This window comes from Odocoileus virginianus, chromosome 27 (assembly GCF_023699985.2).
Source record: "Odocoileus virginianus isolate 20LAN1187 ecotype Illinois chromosome 27, Ovbor_1.2, whole genome shotgun sequence".
In the NCBI taxonomy this organism is placed as follows: domain Eukaryota; kingdom Metazoa; phylum Chordata; class Mammalia; order Artiodactyla; family Cervidae; genus Odocoileus; species Odocoileus virginianus.
The window spans coordinates 3,090,891-3,111,637 of NC_069700.1; the positions used below are offsets into that span (position 1 = coordinate 3,090,891).

At 41.2% G+C, this 20,747-nt stretch overlaps 1 protein-coding gene across 1 annotated transcript in view; it reads right to left on the bottom strand.

Annotated features, from left to right (window-relative positions):
* Nucleotides 1–515: 515 nt before the first annotated feature.
* BLOC1S5 (biogenesis of lysosomal organelles complex 1 subunit 5) overlaps nucleotides 516–20,747 on the bottom strand; it is a 28,451-nt gene continuing 8,219 nt past the window's right edge. Inside the window, exons 3-5 of the mRNA XM_020869646.2 lie at nucleotides 19,834–19,963; nucleotides 14,062–14,120; nucleotides 516–6,704 (exon numbers count right to left, since the gene is read on the bottom strand). Coding sequence (XP_020725305.2) covers nucleotides 6,525–6,704; nucleotides 14,062–14,120; nucleotides 19,834–19,963 — 369 coding nt within the window. The 3' untranslated portion in view covers nucleotides 516–6,524. The remainder of the gene's footprint in view (nucleotides 6,705–14,061; nucleotides 14,121–19,833; nucleotides 19,964–20,747) is intronic.

Genomic DNA, 20,747 nt, shown 5'->3' on the forward strand with positions numbered 1-20,747 from the left:
TCTCTATAATGATCTAGCTTCAAATAGTTTGAGTGAATTAACATTTTTAATATTTTTTCTGATATTTTTCATCCTGAGATAAAGACTTACAGCTGTAAAATGACAAAAAAGAGGCCTGAGGGTACAATTTCAGAAAAGGCAATCATTACGCCAAATTACAAAGCAATAAAACCCTCTGCCTTTTAATTTGCAATGGCAACCAAAACCCAATGTATTGAAACATACGTACTGTAGAAGACAGTTCAAGAAGTAAACAGAAGTGTTCAGACTGAAAAACCTATGTGTGACAGAAGCAGAAAGGAGAATTCAAAATGTACTTTGGAGGTATCTGTGATTTCTCCTGATTTTCATGGAATGTTGGGGTTAATACCACAAATCTAGTACTTCTATCTACATACTTATAACAGGGACCTGGCACATTTTCACAAACTACAATAATGTCCTAAAAAGAAAAAAAAAATTCCAAAATGAAGTACTCAGGTTAAGAGTCATACAGGTTCAAAACAAGACTACTATGCTCTTATTTGCTTTTATTAGCTCACGCATAGTAAAAAGAATTCAACAGAACAGAAACAATAAAATTAGCTTACAGACAAGAAACCTAATAATAACAATAATAAAAAAAGAAACCACCAAATAGAAAATATTAGGCACAATGACTGAAAGAGGAAGACATCATCCTTTATACTAGAATATGGACATGGTGTTTTAGGAGGGAAATTTGAACATAATAAAATCAACGTATACCTATCTAACATGCCATTTCTTTTTTTGGGTAACTTTATTTTTTGACTTTTTTAACTTTTTACTTTGTATTAAGGTATAGCTGAGTAGATCACTGCAGATGGTGACTGCAGCCATGAAATTAAAAGACACTTACTCCTTGGAAGTAAAGTTATGACAAACCTAGACAGCATATTAAAAAGCAGAGACATTACTTTCCCAACAAAGGTCCGTCTGGTCAAGGCTATGGTTTTCCAGTGGTCATGTATGGATGGGAGAGTTGGACGGTGAAGAAAAACTGAGCGCCGAAAAATTGATGCTTTTGAACTGTGGTGTTGGAGAAGACTCTTGAGAGTCCCTTGGACTGCAAGGAGATCCAACCAGTCCATCCCGAAGGAGATCAGTCCTGGGTGTTCACTGGAAGGACTGATGCTGAAGCTGAAACTCCAATACTTTGGCCACCTCATGTGAAGAGTTGACTCATTGGAAAAGACCCTGATGCTGGGAGGGACTGGGGGCAGGAGGAGAAGGGGATGACAGAGGATGAGATGGCTGGATGGCATCAACGACTCGATGGACATGAGTTTGAGTAAAGTCTGGGAGTTGGTGATGGGCAGGGAGGCCTGGCGTGCTGAGATTCATGGGGTCGCAAAAAATCGGACACAACTGAACAACTAAACTGAACTGAACAGCTGATTAACAAACGATGTTGTTGTATTTCCAGGTGAACAGCGAAGGGACTCAGCTATACACATACACACATCTATTCCTCCTCAAACTGCCCCCCTCTCCAGGCTGCCATGTAACACTGGGAGGCGTTCCCTGTGCTGTATAGTAGGTCCCTGTTGGTTATCCATTTTAAATAAAGGCGTGTCACACACTATTTCTGTACAGAGAAATCTCACTAGCTACTGAACAACTGAAATGCTGGAGAAAATTTAAACTATTTTTTTTTAATATATGGCTGAGTTCTTGGCAAATTAATGAACACAACTGAAGGCATACTGGGAAAAGCTGAAATTCCACAAGACAGTTTGGCTACAGAACTGATAAGTGTCGCAGGTCCCACCCTGATGCCTAGAAGGACCCCAGTTTTAAGGACGACACCTGCATGGGCGGCAGGAATCACGGCCTGGGACTGGGTTGGTCTGCTCAGGTCACCGTACACAGCTCCACAGACGGGCAGCGTACACGCAAGAAAATCATTTTCACATGGTTCTGGAGGCAAGATGTCCAAGATCAAGGCGACATAAAATTCCATCCCGTTGAGACCTCTTTTCTAGTTTGCAGACAGCCACCTTTTCTGTGTGCACATGGAGAGATGGTCTCTTCTGGTAAGAACACAGGCTCTGTCAGATCAGGGCCCCACCCTTCTGACTCCATTCAACCGTAATTACCTCCTTATCAGCGCCATCTCCAAATACAGACGCACTGGAGGCTGGAGCTTCAACATATGAATTTGGGGAACACAATTCAGCCCACACCAGCGACTGAGCTGGACTGCAACACCACTGATGACTCCCCAAATGACCCTCTCAGGGTGTGAGCTAGGAAAACTCCGCAAGTTTCTCATCTGCGTTCCAAGTGGAGATGTGAAGGATGAAAAAAGTCTCCAGGAATGCCTTATCATGGCTTGACACTGCTGCATGTCTGCGGAGGAAATTCACAAGGCTGTGCGTGTCGGCGAGCACACGGACACGCTGAAGGACAGGGAGGGAGCGGGGGAAACCCAAGGGAGCTCTGACTCTGAAGCAGCCCAGGGTTAGCAGGGCCAAAGGAAACAAAACGCAAGCGCTAGGGAAGAAACAGCATCACAAACTTCTCTGCTGGAACGTATCAAAAATCCCCCAAATGGAGTTCAGAGGATGTCAATTCACAACGACAATTCACTGATCACATCGGAAAACAGGTCATACACTTGTTTCGGACAAAACAAACTATATATTCAGATCCACAAAAAAAGGATAAAAATATTGAAATTATCATATACAGAATATAAAATAAGAACATTTAATATGATAAAAGAAAAGAAAAAGAGAGAATAGAGGAACTACCCCAAATGACCAAGAAAGTCTGAGAAAGAACCAAACAACATTTCTGGAAATGAAAAAATATAATCACAATTAAGAACGATAGACAGGTTAAATACATTAGAGACAGCGAGAAGACATAATTAGTGAACTGGACAACAGATGTAAAGAAATTATCTAGTGTTCAACACAGAAACAATGGGATAGAAAAATATGAAACAGAGATTATGAGATATAAAGAACAGAGTGAGATGGTAAAACTTAAGTCTAATTTGATTTCCTAAAGTAGAGAACTGAGAACATGCAAACGTATATTACTCAAAGAGGTCAAAGCTGAAAATTTTCCATAATTCATGAAAGGCACCAACTCTCAGATTCAAGCAGCTCAGTGAATCTGAGTAGATTAACAAAAAGAAATCCTCAGCAGACAAGTTTTAGTACAATGACATTTGATTGCAACATGTCAGAGATAAAGAACTTAAACATAACCCGACTGATCAGCTGACAAGGGTCATTTCAGAAGCATCAGCGGAAGCAACACAAGAGTGAAGCAGCATTATTAAACAATGAGAGAAAGTAACTGCCAATCCAGACTTGTATACCCAGCTAACTTTCAAGGACAATAAAACAGTAAACTTGTAGGTAAATTTAAACAAATACTGACTGTATACAATAGAATTAAACGGAGATAAAACTAAAATTCTAGACACTTATAAATTAAGGGAAGGCAATCAGATTGTGTTCAGAAGTCTGATGTTCAGCGTAAGAGTGAAAACATAAAACTTTAGATTCTGTTACTTAAATGCAAACTAAAATTCACAGTAAGCACTAAAAAGACAAAATTTGAGTTTTACCTTTTAAACTAGCAGAGAAAAAGTAGATGGAAAAACAAGAAACTCAATGCAGAAGATGGGGTGAGGGGGTGGGGGGGTGGAAAACACCCAAGGGCAGAGAGATGATAAAATGGTAGAACAAAAAAATGAACAATAAGATGGTATAAATAAACCCTAATATGTTAGTAATTTCCACAAATGTAAATCAATTAACGTCTCCAGCTAAAAGATAGATAGAAAAAAAAAATCTAGTTAGTTTTTAGTGGGTACATGAAAACACAGCATAAAGGTCTGACAGAAGAATAGAGAAACATATACCATACTAACACTAACTAGCTGGTGTGGCCTATATAATAAATATTTCTTTCAGAAACATAACAAAGTTTCAGAACATATAAAACAAAAACTAACACAATTACAGAGAGAAATTAGAAAATCCACTAGAACAGAAAATTTTAACACCTCTTAGAAACTGAAAGATCAAGTAGAAGAAAAAAGAACATTAAAATAGAGACAATCTGGCCAATACAATTAACAGTTTGGTCTAATGAACACCCAACAACTGGAAATAGGCATACTTTCGAGCACTAACACAACATTTAAAAAAACTTGACCATATTTTAGGTCAGAAGGCAAATCTCAACAAACTGTAACAGTTCAGTCTTATATGAATCTATTCTTGGACCACAGTCCAATGAAAGCAGAAATCAGTAAGAACAGAACTTAAAAGTCTACATGTTAAGGGAAAAAAAAAATCCACATATGCAAGTTAAAAAAAAAAGAAATCATGATGGAAAATAAAAAATAGTTAGAATTTAAAAACAAACATTTCTATAGCACTTTAAATTGACAAAACATTATTTCATTTGCCTATTAGAAAGTAATCCATGCAGTGAGCCACGCAGAAGCCATATTCTGCTAGACACCATAACAGCAGAAATGCTGTTTATTATGTAACTACTAAAGCAAATTCTTATATATAAATACATATCAAAAGTGATTTAGAAACTGAGAAATATAAGTGAAAGTGTTCACTACTAAAAATATTAAAAGGAAAAAGAACCAACCATCTGTTTTAAAGGTATACTGAGTAGCTAAAAAAGTTACAAAGAAGAGATTTAGCATCAATGTTTAAAGCTCAAAAAGTTCATAAAGTCATTTTGGTTTAAGAAGGCCCTTAGATCCTCATATAATATATACAAACTCATACGGTAAAGTATTTATTATCCACACGAGATGAATGAACATGGTCAAAAATCTATGCACAAGTGGAGGAGTCGTTACTGCTCACACACACGACCCTGGTTTCCTGGTTCCAGCATCTGTTCAGCGGGGCACTGGCAATTAATAGCTCTTCTGAAACTGCCTACAGTACAAAGGGAATTTTCATTTAGGGTTCCCCTCCCTTTTCATGTGCAGGATATTTTTGGAAGTATGTTTTCTTTTTCCATCTACTGAAAAGAGAATTAAGAAAATTCCAACATGCCTGCGTGTCAGCAAGTACTCTTTCTGGTCCAGGTACCAGAGGATGATGGATGAGCTTGTCAAGCCTACAGTAGCGGACAGAGGGAGTTGGCAGAAGTTCTGTGTTATTGAAAGAAATCTCAAATACTTATTTCATCTCCTCTATTAACTTTAATCACATTTTCAACATGCAGCCAAGAATGAAGCCTTGACAGAAAGCCATAAATTTACACAGGCAGGCATTGTCACTTTCCTGCAGCAACACTGAGATAACACAAGCGAGCTGGGTGTTTTCTTCGCTGAAGAGCAAGAAGAAAAACACCGAGAGGTCTATCCATACCTCACACTCATCTGCCATAAATCTCTTGAAATTATTGCATAAAATTCTGCTTGATTCATGGTAAATAATAAAAAAAATCTATTTAGTTCCTCAATTAGACTGTTAAATGCAGATTTTTAAAGATCACAGTGATGACAGAACTGGTACATGTTTCATCATAATACACCTGCTTATGAGGACAGACGTTCAACACAAAAAAGGATTTACATTTAACATGGATCATTTGCCGTGTGGGCAAATACTTCTGGTTTACTCAGAGCCAGGATCTTTATACGGTTCCAGAGGGAGGCCTTGGCAGAATTTGCTGATTACTCATTAAATGGCTGAAACATGTAGAGACGTTATTTATCTTACAAAGCTTACCCACAGCAAAAACAGACGTAAAAATGAGGTAAAGACTATGGGCAAGGTTATGGTTCTTGGTTCAAAGTCAACTGTGTTTCTGGTAAGCTTTTCTTTGTAAGCATGTTTTAAACAAAGCTGAAAACATGAAGTGTTGGAAGGCCACAATCTTAACAAGCGTGTCTTGTTGTCCAGAGAAAACACGGCATTATACGACAACTTCTCCCAACGGACTGTTCAGAGACCGGCGTGGCCCCATGTCACAGCAGAGACGTGGTCTGACGCTCCTCTCTCTGCACTATGATTTCTGCTCCCGGGACAGCTGTTTCTGTCTACATTACTCATGGAATAACACCATATACATTCCTTCAAGAGCCAAGGAGGCCACGACAGGCAGACACCATCTCTGCTTTCTAAGCCACGATGGTAAACTTACATTAACCCTGCAGAAGGAGGAATTACCTTACTTCCCTAAGAAGTCTGTACTTACAGTTAGTTCTCTGAGATAATCAATCAATGGAAACCACGACTGGTCCACATTAATCGAGAGCATGTGGACACCGCTTTCCTCCCACTTCTTCCCCTTCAAAGGACCATTTAGAGGCACTTGAAACTGCAAAGAGGTGGCACTCCTCTAGGAAACAGCGAAGGCTCCAGGACAGGGCTCCGTCTTCCGACAGAAGAGTGCCATCGAGTATATTGCTAAGCGTGAAGCAGAGGCTAACTGGTGGGTGGGAGCCGTTTTTCGGTCAGCTTTTCCTCGGTAGCTCGTCACCGCTGTGGCTCACGTGCTCAGAAGGTTGAGAACCTGGCCAGGCCCTTCTCCATCTCGGCATACTGCTCTCTGAGCTTCTCCAGGGCCTTCCTGTGCTCGCCGTCCACTTCGGCCTGCTTGCCGTGCTGCTCCTTCATGAAATCCTCCCACCGCGTCTCCTGCTGTTTCTCACGAGCTATCAAAAGGTCATTATGAATCTGAGAAAAGAAAATCTGAAAGTCACGTGACATTTTCCAAACAATTGTTTTGCCATGCAGGGAGACAAAAATAATTTTCTCTCTTGACATTTGCTCACTGCAGCATAACAATCAGCTTGTAAGTCACAATGATAAAACTCTGCTACAGTTTAATGTACAAAAAGAAAACAACGTATCAGACACATAAGGCAGTTCTCTTACTACGCCTGAACGTGGGCATTCACATTTATGAAATTTCAAAAATATCTAGTATTTTAAACGACAGATCCAAACACAATCCAAATAAATTTTCATACCTCTATTTCTCAAATTTCATTTAATTGCATATAATTTAAAAGGAAAGAATACATGCCAAAAGAATTGCTGTTGCAAGAAATTAAAATGCATGTCTTACACAAAATATTTTTTAGACACATTTAAAAGAACCACAGATTATTAATCAATGGGAGAGAATTCAAGCAATCTCTTTTAGCTCAGTTCCAATTCTTAAAACAAATAAACACCAAAAGTATCTGCATCAAAATCTTAAGCTCATCTTGAGATGTCCCTTACTATTTCTACATGAGGACACTAAATGTACTTCTTCATGGTCACTGAGCTGCTAAATCGCAGACTCAAACGCAGGGCTCGCTGACACCCAAACCTATGTCTTTTCTATCACAAATGCAAATCAGATCATTCCAGGGAAGTTTTACACAGTTAAAAGTCTTACATACACACACACAAAAAGCTATTGCAAGAGTATTTTTCTGGCAATCTGATCTAAAGTTCCTCAGCACCAAGGCTTTCCAAGTAAAAAGAGGTCAAGAGTGAATCTGAAGTTTCACTTAGAGTGAAGCAACCCCCTCAGGCATGCCCCTCGACCCACGGGGTCTGAGTAGGCGGACCGTGGTGCAGAGCGCGCGTCAGGGTGGGGTTTGCCGATCCAATGCGTTGGGGAAACAGGTTAGACAAAAGGCAAAACATGACTTTTTAACCTTTCAGCCTCAGAGGCGGTCATTCTTCATAAGATAAATAAAACATTAAGAGTTCATTAAATTCTTTTCATGGAACTCTGGCAAAAACTATTATATTCTAAGAGAAAAGCCATAGTCAGACAAGAAAAATGCAAATAAACTTCATCAAAATGATACTCTAATTTTAGTTGGAAATTAATTTCTAATAAGCACAGAGGATACTAACTAACCCTGCATACTCAGAAGCAAGTTAAAAAGTATTGTAAGCCGACAAGAGTGAAGGTTCTCTCGGGTCTCATCTATTCCGGTTGTCAGGAAATGCGGTCTGCCTAGCTGTGACTTCCCCAGAACCGAGCCTAGACAGGGAGCCCAACTGCTCTCCATCAGAAGCAGCAAAGATGCCCCCAAGCTCATCCCAACAGGAGCAGGCTTCCTGGCCTAACAAGCCAAGGACTCTGTTTACAATTAAAAAGGACTCTCTCAAATAAGGGACAGGGTGGGTGGGAGGGAGGCGATATATATGTATACTGAAGGCTGATTCCTGCTGTAGTGTGGCAGAAACCCACACAACATTGTAAAGCAATTATCCTCCAATTAAGGGCTTCCCTGTGGCTCAGACGGTAAAGAATTTCCCTGCAATGCAGGAGATCCAGTTTCGATCTCTGGGTCGGGAAGATCCTCTGCAGAAGGGCACGGCAACCCACTCCTCCAGTGTTCTTGCCTGGAGAATCCCATAGACAGAGGAGCCTGGCGGGCTACAGTCCACGGGGTCACAGTCAGACACGACTGAGTGACTAACACTACTACTACTATCCTCCAATTAAAAATAAATTAAAAAAAAAAGGAACAATCTTGTAAACTGTGAGCTCACGTCAGATGACCATCTTAATTCGGCTTTTAAGGTGGTCAAATAAAGGGACTGTGTCAGATTCAGTCTGAAACAAGGACTCCTCTAGCTGAAACACTCTTGAAAAATCACTGTCACATCTGTCCTCATGCTCAACAGATTCACACATGACTAACAGAAGAACACAATAAAGCAATCAAATTATTTACCTGTAGTAAGTAATAGTTAAAATTACCTTTAATAGGTAATTATGGTTTGCAGTTAAAATTTCTAGCAGCTACCAAAAAAGTGCATACTAAATTATACATTCAAAAGTTGATGTTCATGGTGGTGGGAGTAATTAGTACCTTTGGCAAGCAATCTGCAAAAATCTATCAAAACAGAAAGTGTAAATATTTATGGCTCAGTAATGTCTCTTGGATTAGCACCTCCCCTTCATTTTTATTAAAGTATTACAGAGCTTAGAAACAAATTCAAATACAAGATTATAAAGGGACAGTCCCCCTCCTTCACCCCCCCACACACATCAAATCCATGTCCTTTTTTCTAGGACTATTACTAGTTCTACGACTACACTTGTAGTCTTTTTCCTATGTTTATGCAAACATTTACTTAATAACAAAATGGGAGTCATATTACACGTTTGCAAGTACACTTTTTCAATAATGATACAATACAGCAGGAGTGGGGAGAGCTCTGCCTGGGTGCAGGCAACAAGAGGGTGCACTGTCCAAACAAAATTTCATCAGTGACACAAACAACGGAAAGACTGGTTCTTATTATCACCAGGCACTGGCAGTACGGAATAAGGTCAGACACAGGACTCCTCAGCCCCAAAGACTTCTTTGGTCTGAGCTCTAAACAATTGCTGAGATTACTGTTGAAGTTCAGTAATACCCAAGTTTCAAATTAAGACATTTTCATTGTTTATCCTTTAATAATAAACTCTGAAGTTAATTCAAAGGACTTCCAGTTACAGAGCCAATCCTGGACAAATTGAGTCGCCCACACATGTTCATTTCCAAAGTAAATCCCAACAGCTCAGAACCATGTCGCGTGCTTTCCTTAGACGCTCAGCCCCTCTGACTCCTGGGTCACTCAATACTCCTGCATTTTTTTAAAAAAGTGACATAGGTGAGCAATTGCAGAAATAAAGCCTGAATTAGCTCAAATCTAGAATTCTACACTACAATGTTTACTTAAGTTTACATATTTTTACTCTGTACTTAAAATTTTTATCCTGTGGAGACTGGGACCCACTACAATGGTTCCAAAGAAATAAAGATAGTATTGCAATTTCTAGAATTTACTGTGAAATGTGCTTTTTATGAATCTTTTCCAGACTTACGTTTAATACTTCCCCCAAACTATGTATGTGTGCATTTTATCACAATTAAAAAAACTTCAAGTTTCAGGGTGGGTGGGGTTCCCAAATGAAATCAACTGCATACTCAAAGATGTAGACATATTTGTTTTCTCAAGATAAAAAAAGAAAACCCCACTTTAAAAGAAAATAAAGGAAAAGTTTATTAAAGAACTGTAACTGGTACCAAAAGTAATTAGCTGTAAAGGTTTGTCTCTTTCTACAACAGAGAAATAGTAATAACAACCCAGCTTCCTTACATCCCATTGGCAATAAATGTGAAGTCAGTCCTGAAGGCAAATCGTGTCCAGGACCAGGTCTATAAAAGAACTGACGGACACACAAACATTTTTGCACGCTTTACTCTAAGCTGGTAATTCTCACCTGGGGGGTGATTCTGATGCTCCTGTCCTCTCCTGTCCCCCAGATTTTTGGTTATTACAATGCGGGTTGAGGGGGAAAGGGTCATACTGGCATCTGGTAGGCAGCGGCCAAGGACATGCTAAACATCCTACACAGACTCTACAACAGAGATTTATCTGCTCCAAAACGTCAACAGTGCAGAGGCCGAAAAACCCGGGTCTAAGGGAAAACTCTGAATAAACCAACGGTTGTCTAAAAGGTTCTTTGGAATATCTGTAAGCAATACATGTGCCTTTAATCTCACATATGCCTTACACAGATAAATGAGAAAGCATAAAGTGTCAGAACAGCAAGTGTAGTTATTTTCAGTACTTAAAACACTATGTACAGTCACCCTGAGGGATCTGTGGGGTGATGATTCCAGGACCCTCCCGGATACCAAAGTCCGCAGATGCTCAAGGCCCTTAGAGAAACGGTACAGGACACGGCATGTAACCCGTACATCTTTCTACACATTTAAAGTCATCTCTAGATTACGCGTAATGCCCATTCTAATACAATTGTAAATGCTATGCAAGTACAACATAAATGCTATGCAAACAGCTGCCGGCATGTGGCAAATTCAAGTTTTGCTTTTTGGAACTTTCTGGAATTTAAAAAATATCCATTTAAAACAATTTGGTTGAATTCATGGATGCAAGACCAGCGGATACAGACAGCCTAGTGTACTGACCCACTACTTGGTATTTTCAAACTCTATCAAGAGAAATATATAAGCCACACTATCTCACTGCTCTCATAACAAAACAAGAAATAAAACTAAAGCTAGTTAAGTATTTGTGGATGAGATGAATCAAAGGATTCACATTCACTTTATTATTATCTCTAGTGTGATTGAACAGAACTTCAAAAAGTTGATGCTTGTGCACAAACCTCAGTATAAACTAGTATCAGATAATCAATCAACTCATCATCTGCTTTTGGCAGCTTATTTATGTCACTGAATTTTATCAGCCATTTGTATTTTCATCTCACTACTCTTATTGGTAGCACCCAACATGCAACTTGTATTAGTTACTAGTTTTTAAGGCATATGTCAAATAGCTGGGGAATGCGAATTTGTTGTTCTAAGTGTACTTTTAGGTATCAATTGCGGGAAATGTGACTTGGATGAATGACGTTTATCATAATTTACTTCCCACAGAATTCCACAAATTGTCTCGATATGAAAGCAATAACGATTAAAGGCAATGGTCTATTTTATTCCATTACTACTCCCATCTTTCTTTGTTCTGAGAACCATTCAAATACACAAAATGCAGCCAAGAGAATAACCAAGGCGACGGTTAACATTAGACTGTAAAATGCAGCTAGAGGCCAATTTTGCTTGGTACAGACTTGCTAGACGAGAAATTAAGCCTCACTTTTCTGTCTTATATACATGTAGTCCCACACATTTTGGGAAAACCAGGTGTGACAGTTGAAAAAGAAAAGACCTTGAAGATCTGTATTTCAAATGCTCTGCTAACTAGATAAGTACTAATAAAGATATTTCAATGTATTCTAAAATCCTGATTTTTAATGTGTATTCCATTAAAAAAAACAGTTCAATAACAATCTTTGAGATAATACCTACAATGTACTTAAAATGAAATTTAAGATGAAAATCCCCAAGGGCTTTATTATTTCTTGAGGCTTTTTTTTTTTTTTTTAAAAAAAACCAAGGGACAGTATCTTTTAATTTAGAAAATCATCAACAGGCAGGATTCTCAAGAACTTCACCAACCCTACAGACCACAGCAGGGCTCTTATCCAGAGTGACTGCCTGCATCTCACCCAAACGATCGAGCTGGCGGGGGAAACGCCACCTGACATTTGTAGAGTAACACCATTTCACATAAATCACACAACACAGTGTATCAGACATAAAGCATCAGTCTATCCCCTGAGAAGAACAAGCATTTTCGTTGAAGCTCAAGGGCTTATCCAAGGGCATATGGTCAGCTAACAAAGGCAAGTACCTAAAAATAGAAGACACCAGGTTTTTCCTTTTTATCCAATCTGGTAATTTTCCTACTTAGACACTATTAATACACCAAATGTGAAAAAAAGTTCAGAGAGTCAAGAAGAACCATCCATCCCCAATATAATTTAATTTTAGGTTAGTTCTGTTCAAGAATGGCAAGAATTGCCATTTTATCAGAAACCAGAATTGCTCTGAGAATGTCTTAGAGACAAGGATCAATAACGAGTGCACAGTCACATAAAAAAAAAAAAAGACCCTTTTTCATTTTTATTTTGAAAGCCAAGAGAACAGAATATGTTAAAGCCAGGGCTCTATCATAGTCTCCCTGATTCTCAAACGCAAACACGTCCCTGGTGCTTCCACAACAAACTGCTTCACATCCCACGCCTGGTTCTCTGTGCTCCTCTCCGGCAAGACCCACGTGGATGCTCCACGCACCAGTTCCCTGGACCCCTGACCTCTCCCATCCATGGCTCTGCTCCCCCTGTTCCCTGTCCTACAGTATCTTTCTTTCCATCTTCCATCACTCACGTTCCTACACGCAGATCAAGGTTGGGCTGAGGTGCCCCCATCCTCCTAGTAAATTACACTCTTTGCCCGGGCCATGCAAAGTTCTCCACAACTTTATGAGAGGTCTTAACTTTATCCTATACTATATTAGTGTCAGTGGTTGGGACTCCTAGACCTTTAGCTTCTGTGTACAAACTGCCTTAAAGTAAAATCTTTCACCCCCAGTGGCACCTAGTCAAGTGGAGACCGGAACAATACCTGCGGTCCAGCAGGGCCTCGCCCACCCCGCCCATGCCTTGTGCTCTGGACACCGGGCGGGTACGACGCCCCGACTTCGCGGCCAGCACGGCCCGGCCAGGTCACAGGTGTGCTCGAGACAGCCCTGCTTCCCCCCGGCCCACCGGGATCCTGTTCCTCCCAGGCAGCCTTCCCACCTGGCTTCATCGTCAAGTCCTCTTGCTGAGGCTTGATGTATCAAACTGCTGAATCTTTAAACTTCATATCAACATTAACAATTGAACAGAAAGTTGAGAAATTTAAACTTGGGCATGGTTCATTTCTCTTTTTTTACAGTGGCAGAGCTGTACCATTATTATCGATTAACCACACACTGCAGAGAAATGGAGACAGTAATACTTGCTGATACAACACACGCAGAAAGACAGTATTTTCCGTATTTCTTAATAAGCATATTTCTACTGGCTTAGAACAATAAATAACTCATAAAAATTCTCTAAACTGCAAGTTAAAACACCAAGTATCACGGGAACTTAAATTCTTGTGTTTTTCCACACCTGAATTTAGTTAAGATATAATTTAAATAAGCAAAGCACTAACCAGCAGGTGATTCGCACACTCTCAGATTAGTCATTAAAGAACCCATCCACAGGCATGAATGCCTCCTTCTCTAGAAAAAATATACATCATACACTCAAGGCTTCAGGCTCAAAGACTGCTATTTCCAAGCTGGTGGGTATTTTCTGTTCCATGTAAAAGTCCTATTCTTTCTCCTCTTAGAGAGAAATCCATTTTCAGGGAACAGATGGAAATGTTGAGAAAGAAAAAAAAGAAGTCTGTAATCTGAATGATAAAAATATAGACAGTGCAATTATGTGACTTCACTGACTCAGCACATCTTCAATGAATCAGCCACTTTTTAATCTTTAAAAATCACTGCATAAAAGAAAATAAATTCAGAGTTTTTTTTTTTTAACCGAAAGTAACTGCTAATAATATGATGATAAAAGCCCTGGAGTTACAGGCTCCACATTATCCAAAGGATCCACTTTTACCTTTTTTTGCTGCTGTTCCCTCTGCTGGAGTCTACAGACCGAGTCAGTAGCTGCTTGCACTGAAACAAAACACACAGCGATTTTCAGTCACCAACCCTTACTCAAGGGGAGACTTATTTGGATTAAAAAGCAAAAGGACAAACAAAACAACACTTGGATTGTCTTAGATCTCAAGAAACCACACACAAAAAAGCTAGTTTTGTTCATGGCATGGTGGCTAAAAAGTGAGGGGAAAAAAAAAGATTCGGAATGGCATAATAAGAACCACTATCATTTGTGAGCCAAGGACATTTAGTACCAATTTCAATGAGAAGTCATCATTATAACAACCTCAAGATTCTCTGGAAAGATATAAACACATGATAAATGCATCATTCCCTTCCGATGGAGCGGCCTTTACAGCACCTCTGATTCATCAACTTTCCCTCTCCTTTTCCTCATCCCTTGCAGGCAGGAACTGATACCCAGAAAGCTGCAAGGACCTTCTACTATTCTTCTCCCGCCTTTTAATTCGCCCTGGCTGCTACTGCCAGACTCAGGTTTCTCTGGACTGCTTGCTTTCCAGTCAGCTCCCTTTCCAATGAATTGAAACAGCTGGTAACAATGACTGTAGCTAATTGCTGAGTGTTACTGTGTGTCAAGAGCTGCGTTAAGTACTGTCCATGTTACTCCTCTCCACTTTCCTACTAGGTGAGGATCACCTTCCCATTTGACACATTTTTGACATCTGTAGAAAACTGAGGTGTGAAGAAGTGAAATGTCAGTATGTGGCTAACAGACAGGCAAAGCAGGACTTAGATGAGGCCCTGAGTCTGAAGACTCGGCGCTCACCGTCAACACTGTCCCTCCTACGATTTCACCAAGGAGAGCGGCCCGTCACGCCAAACCTCCTCATCTCCCAGACCCACTTTACTGCTGTGCACACGTTCTCACTTACTTGGCTGGCCTGCGTGCAGGCTGAGTCAGCCTCCGCGGTCACACCCAGAGCCTTACTACCTGGGTAGCCGCGCTGGGGCGTGCCTGCATCCTCACTCATCTGTCAGGCGATTTCTTGAGCACCTGCGAGGTGCCAGGTGCTACCGCTGCTGCTCCTCACCTCTCAGAATCTTAGCTCCTCATTTGTGAAACGAACATAACGACTGGCGACAGGACTTAAAGAGCTGATGGCAGAAATAAGTAATGAAGTAGACAACATGCTTAAAACCACAGAAAGACCAATATTAATAGTATAAGCCACTCAGAGCAGTGGTTCTTGCATATGGTAAGCAGTCAGGAAACGTCACTGATGCTATCATTCTACACCCTGGCCTCTCCCTGTTCAAAGGGCTTTCCTTATTCCTCTCCTCTAGTTATAACGTGGACATGTTTCAGAAGCTCAGTCCCAGGTTTAGCCCTCCAGATGAAACCTATCCCTATGTGGATTTCCTCTTATTTGAAATTCTTTTATCAGGGAGGTGTATATCCTACCCCGTGACCTTGCATTGCCTCAAACAGAGGCTTCCCCAGCTGTTTCCCAAGTATGCCTTCTACCCGCCCCGAGCCAGCCCCAGTGAGATCACAGCTCCATGCAGGGCAGGCGCTGGGACGTCCTTCAGAAAAATGTTAGGCCCCTCCCTGTGAGAACATGGCAAAGAGGAGGATGCCACTTTAAAAAGTCAAGTTTTTATCAGTAGCCATTTGTTCCAGTCATATCAAAGATAATACTCTAGTACTAAAAATGAAGGTTCCCAATCACTGTTTGTTCTAATAGAAAAGCTGAAAACAAAACAAAACAGGAGTCGATTAGATCTGCCTTCTTTCTGTGGTATATTATTATTACATCATCTCTCCCGAGCAGTGGTTCCATTTCCTGGTTTTTTTTCCCCCTGGCTCTGAACATAACTTTTAAAAAATCCACTTTATGGACTTTGCATGCTTCATCATTTTCTGGGCTTAATCTAAGTGTTAGACGAACACGACACTTATCTTGTTGTTTCAAAGTTTAATTAGAACACATCTGACAAAGGCACACTTTTCTTCCTTATCACAATTATCTTTGTACTTAGAATATCCATTTTTAGAAATTTCAGTCTCTGAAGTAATGTTTTTTTAACTTTTCATCCACATGACAAAAAAAAGGTTTGCTTTCCAAATTTAAGGAAACCTGCTTTTCTAAAATCTAAGAAACCATCTTAGAAGTGACTACACTTTTCTTTTCCCTTTCCTCACAAGTCGAGACTCCAGGAGGAAAAGGCTCATTTCTCTAACCTTTCCTATCTCTTCTACACCACCAATAGGTTGTTCCCAATTCAGTAGCAATAGGAACAGATTCTATGAAGAACAGAGACGCCTCACCCCACCATAACCACTCCACCCCCTGAAAAATGAGAAAAAGAAAATGGGTTGACAAAATTCTTAGAACTCTAACATGCTTTAATTTGCAGAGAAACAGAGGGTGGGGCGGGGAGGTAGGGAGAAAGGGATACAATGTGGGAGAGACAGATAAGACAAAGCTTTCATTCTGAAAGAAAACCTCATAGAAAACTCTCCACAGATAGTCCCTAAGAAAAATCATCATACGAGTTTATTAAGAGACATCAAACACGCGGCATGAAAAATGAGAAAACCGCAGAACTAAGGAAACAAACAACTATGACCACCTCGTTACAGATCTAAACACGCATCAAAGACAAAGAAACTGAACAGTCTTCAGACTAAACAACTGGCAGCATTATTACTGCAGAACAGAAAGCAAAGACTGTAAAACCTCATTTGTAAACAAAGTCAGGGGTCACAACTGAGAGGCCTGGGGAGGAAGCAGAGGGAAGGGGTGAGGGCCTGACCCTCGCCGCCCCCAGCATCTCATGCATAAACAATAGGGCTCTAACTCTTGCCCTCTTTTAGTCATTATTTTCCTCTGAGTGATCTTTCAGTAAAAACTCTCTTTTACAATAAAGAAACAATTATTTTAATGTATTTCCTTCAGTTTTACTTGAGATTTTGTTCTGGTAAATTCAAGTAAAATTTAAAATTAATACCTTAACTTAAAAATTGCCCGAGCCCATTCTCAACAAAAGTTCTCTCCCCTCCTCACACCTTCCCAACTGTTCTTTCCGTTACCGCGTCCACTCAGCCTTCTATTTCGATAGATATACACAGAGATGTCAGGGTGACAATTCACCAAAGTTAAAAAGCAACGGTTATCTTTAGGTAATTAAACTGATTTACTGCTTTCTTCTTTTTCTTCCTTATTTTCTTATTTCTACTTTCTTATTACTTAGACATATATCCTTTTCTCTAAATAATGAAAAATAAAGTCTTAAAAGAGAGGAAGGCAGGAAGGGAGAGAAAATTCTTATTACTATGGCCTTGTTAATTTAAATTGAGAAACAACCTAGAGACTGTCTGTCCTTCTTACCCTCTCAAAAGAAGGACTGGTTCTTGATTCTAAGCAAGAAGAACAGACACTCAGCAGTGTCTTTGGGACGGAGATACGTGAGGGCTGTGTCCTACTGACGGGGTGCTGTGGGGGCCACTGTCCCCACTTACACAGCCTCCCAGAGCTCCGGGACTTTCCGGGGTTAAAGTTTCCAGAAGCCACGGGGGACCCTCGGCTCTGTCAGCCCTGCTCACCCACTGCTGAGACGCCCAGCTCGGACTCTCTGACCGTCTCCGCGCCAGCAGTCAGGACGCGCCCCCACCCCAGACCCCGCTGTAGCTCAGGTCCGCGCAGTGTTGGACCAACAGCTGCAGATCCGCACTCCGAGCTCTGGGGGTCTCAGCTGACCGCATGCCCAGCTCAGCCCTCAGATGTGCAGAGCTCAGACAGACAGGCCTGACAGGCACAAGACGGACCCCCACGGGCACTAACCCTGCAGCTCAACTTTAACTTCCTTAGATGAGAGCACATCCCGTAGATAAACGCAAGCCAGCATCGCGGCTTAAAATGTCAGCTTTTCAAACGTGAAATTCCCCAGGAACAGCAGCTGGGCCCAGGCCAATTCTTAAAAAACGATGTTGGCTCTAAAAGCAAACGATTACCCCCATTATACCTGTGACGTCTGTGATAACAGATACAAGGACGTCTTTAGGCTGGAGCCTACTGAGGAAGCCATTCTGGTTTCTAGCCTCAGCAGTACCCCCAAGGCCGCTGTGTGTTTCTAATGCTAAAACTTTCATTACTGCCTCACGTTTTAATTCTTCCTTTTAGGAAAATACATTTATCGTCTGGATTCCCTATGACCTGTAAAACTTTGCTATTTCATTGTGAAGACTAAGCTTTTTAAAAAAAATTTTTTGGCTGTGCTGGACCTTCACTGATGCACGGGGGCTTTCTCCAGGTGCGGCGAGTGGGGGCTACTCTCTGGTTGTGGCATGCAGGCCTCTCATTGTGAGCCCCTTTTGGTGTGGAACACAGACCCTGGAGCACGCAGGCTCAGCAGCCGCGACGCAGGAGCTTAGCTGCCCCACGAACCCAGGGATCGTGGACCAGGGATGGAACCCGTGTCCCCTGCCTTGGCAGACAGATTCTTAACCACTGGACCACCAGGGAAGCCCCAAGACTGTGCTTTTAACATGAGGCTTCCCATTAGAAATAGCTATGGCCCAGGAATGAAACTGATTGAAAAATCCATTCATAGTTTTTTTTTTTAAACTAATTGTAATCCCATTTATTTTTATACACTCAAAGTGTGTAAAAGGAAAGTTACAGCACATTTCAAGAGCACACACAGGCATTCTGATCACTAAATCTGAGTTTACTTCCAGTGTAATCTAGACAGCTTGTCGAGGTTAAGGAACTGACTGTAAGGAGAAGGGAGTGTCTGCAGTGACATGTAAAGCCTGAGACCAGGTTTAGACTCTTCCCTCTTCCACTCAGAGAAACCCCATGTCCTCTCCACCCTCCTCCAAGCATCTGAGGGTGCAGACTCCCCTGGACTTGCACACACGCCATCAGGTAGCTCGGTCATTAACCAAGCCCTCCCGCTACTTCCCCTCACAGGCCACTATGTCACCAGTCTTTGCTTTCTTTTAAAAAAAAAATATTTATTTGGCTGCACCAGGTCTCAGCTGTGGCATGTGAACTCTTGGTTGCAGTATGTGGGATCTATTAGTAGTTCCCTGTCTAGGGATGCAACCCAGGTCCCTGCAATGTGAGCCCCGAGTCTTAGCCACTGGACCACCAGGAAGTCCTGGTGCTCCCCTTTTTCACTTGAAAGACGCTGCTTCATTTTCCAGCACCCCGTCCTTGGACAAACCGGAGAGCATCAATGTGGATTTGGGGGGAAGCCCTGAGTTTCTGATAACACCTCTAATTTTAAACTCAGTTACTCATAAAACTCCTTTGATTTTGTAATTTGATATGTTTGATAAATATTCTATTTAGCAAACATCTTTCCACATTAAAACATTTTGGTTAATAAAAAGTGATGAAACACAAACATTTATGACAAGAGTTTTTTTTAAGTTAAAAACTCTGGAATCCTGCTTGGCAACAAACCTTCATTGCATACCCTAATTCCTGGTCATCAAACATTTTCTTGCAGATACATTTTTTAAGGTAAAAAAAGGTTTCAATTTTCTTACATCCTGGAAGGGTAATCTTGCGTGCCCACCTTGCTGTGGAGGTTAATGCTCTTAACATCAAGGGCGACACACACTAATCACCTGGTTTCTGAAACTGGGCGGCTTCCCTCTCCACCTCCCACCAAACACTCCGGGAAATCCGTTTGGGCAGAGCGTGCGTTATGAAATAAAGCAGTATTAAAAAAAAAAAAAAACACGCTGGCTTACATCTCTGGAGAACTTGGTTTAAGTTGTCTTGCATTGTTGCTCTACACATCGGAAGAGTATGTTCATTTGTCTCCTGGATCATATGCTTCAGATTTTCAAGAACTCGCATTTCTCGAAGACCACGTTTTTCCTATTAAAAGAAAAGTACATATTGTGCCTTAAATCTTAGTAATTACTTTCTGAGACTTCCACCCAAGTTCTGGTTGCTATGTTACAACTTATTACTAAAATTTATACAGTAAATTAAATTAATTATTTGGCGGTGAATGAGGTCACAACCTGGGGGTATTTTTTTTAATTATGAAATGCTTCAAAAGTTGCAAATATGAGTCATATTTTCATACTGATGTTTAAAAATGGGCATGAGAAACACCAAAAGAACAAGAGACCTAGATTCCATGCATTTCATCTGTGGCAAAGAAATGATCAGATTTCAAATTATATTTTGTTGTTCTTATCATCATAAAGCTTCTATTATTATGCTCCGATCCTACTTCACTCCAATAGAAACGCGTGGAACAAGCAGTAACACGCGGGTTCTTCCCTCTGTAGAAGAGCTCTCACTGAGGACCTGAGACCAGCTTACAAAGGCCTGCCTGCACGGCTGGGCTCGGTGGAGACTGGGAACTGGACCAGCCAACAGCTGAGGACCTGAGACCAGCTCACAAAGGCCTGCCTGCACGGCTGGGCTCGGTGGAGACTGGGAACTGGACCAGCCAACAGCTGAGGACCTGAGACCAGCTCACAAAGGCCTGCCTGCACGGCCGGGCTCGGTGGGGACTGGGAACTGGACCAGCCAACAGCTGAGGACCTGAGACCAGCTTACAAAGGCCTGCCTGCACGGCTGGGCTCGGCGGGGACTGGGAACTTGACCAGCCAACGGCTGAGGACCTGAGACCAGCTTACAAAGGCCT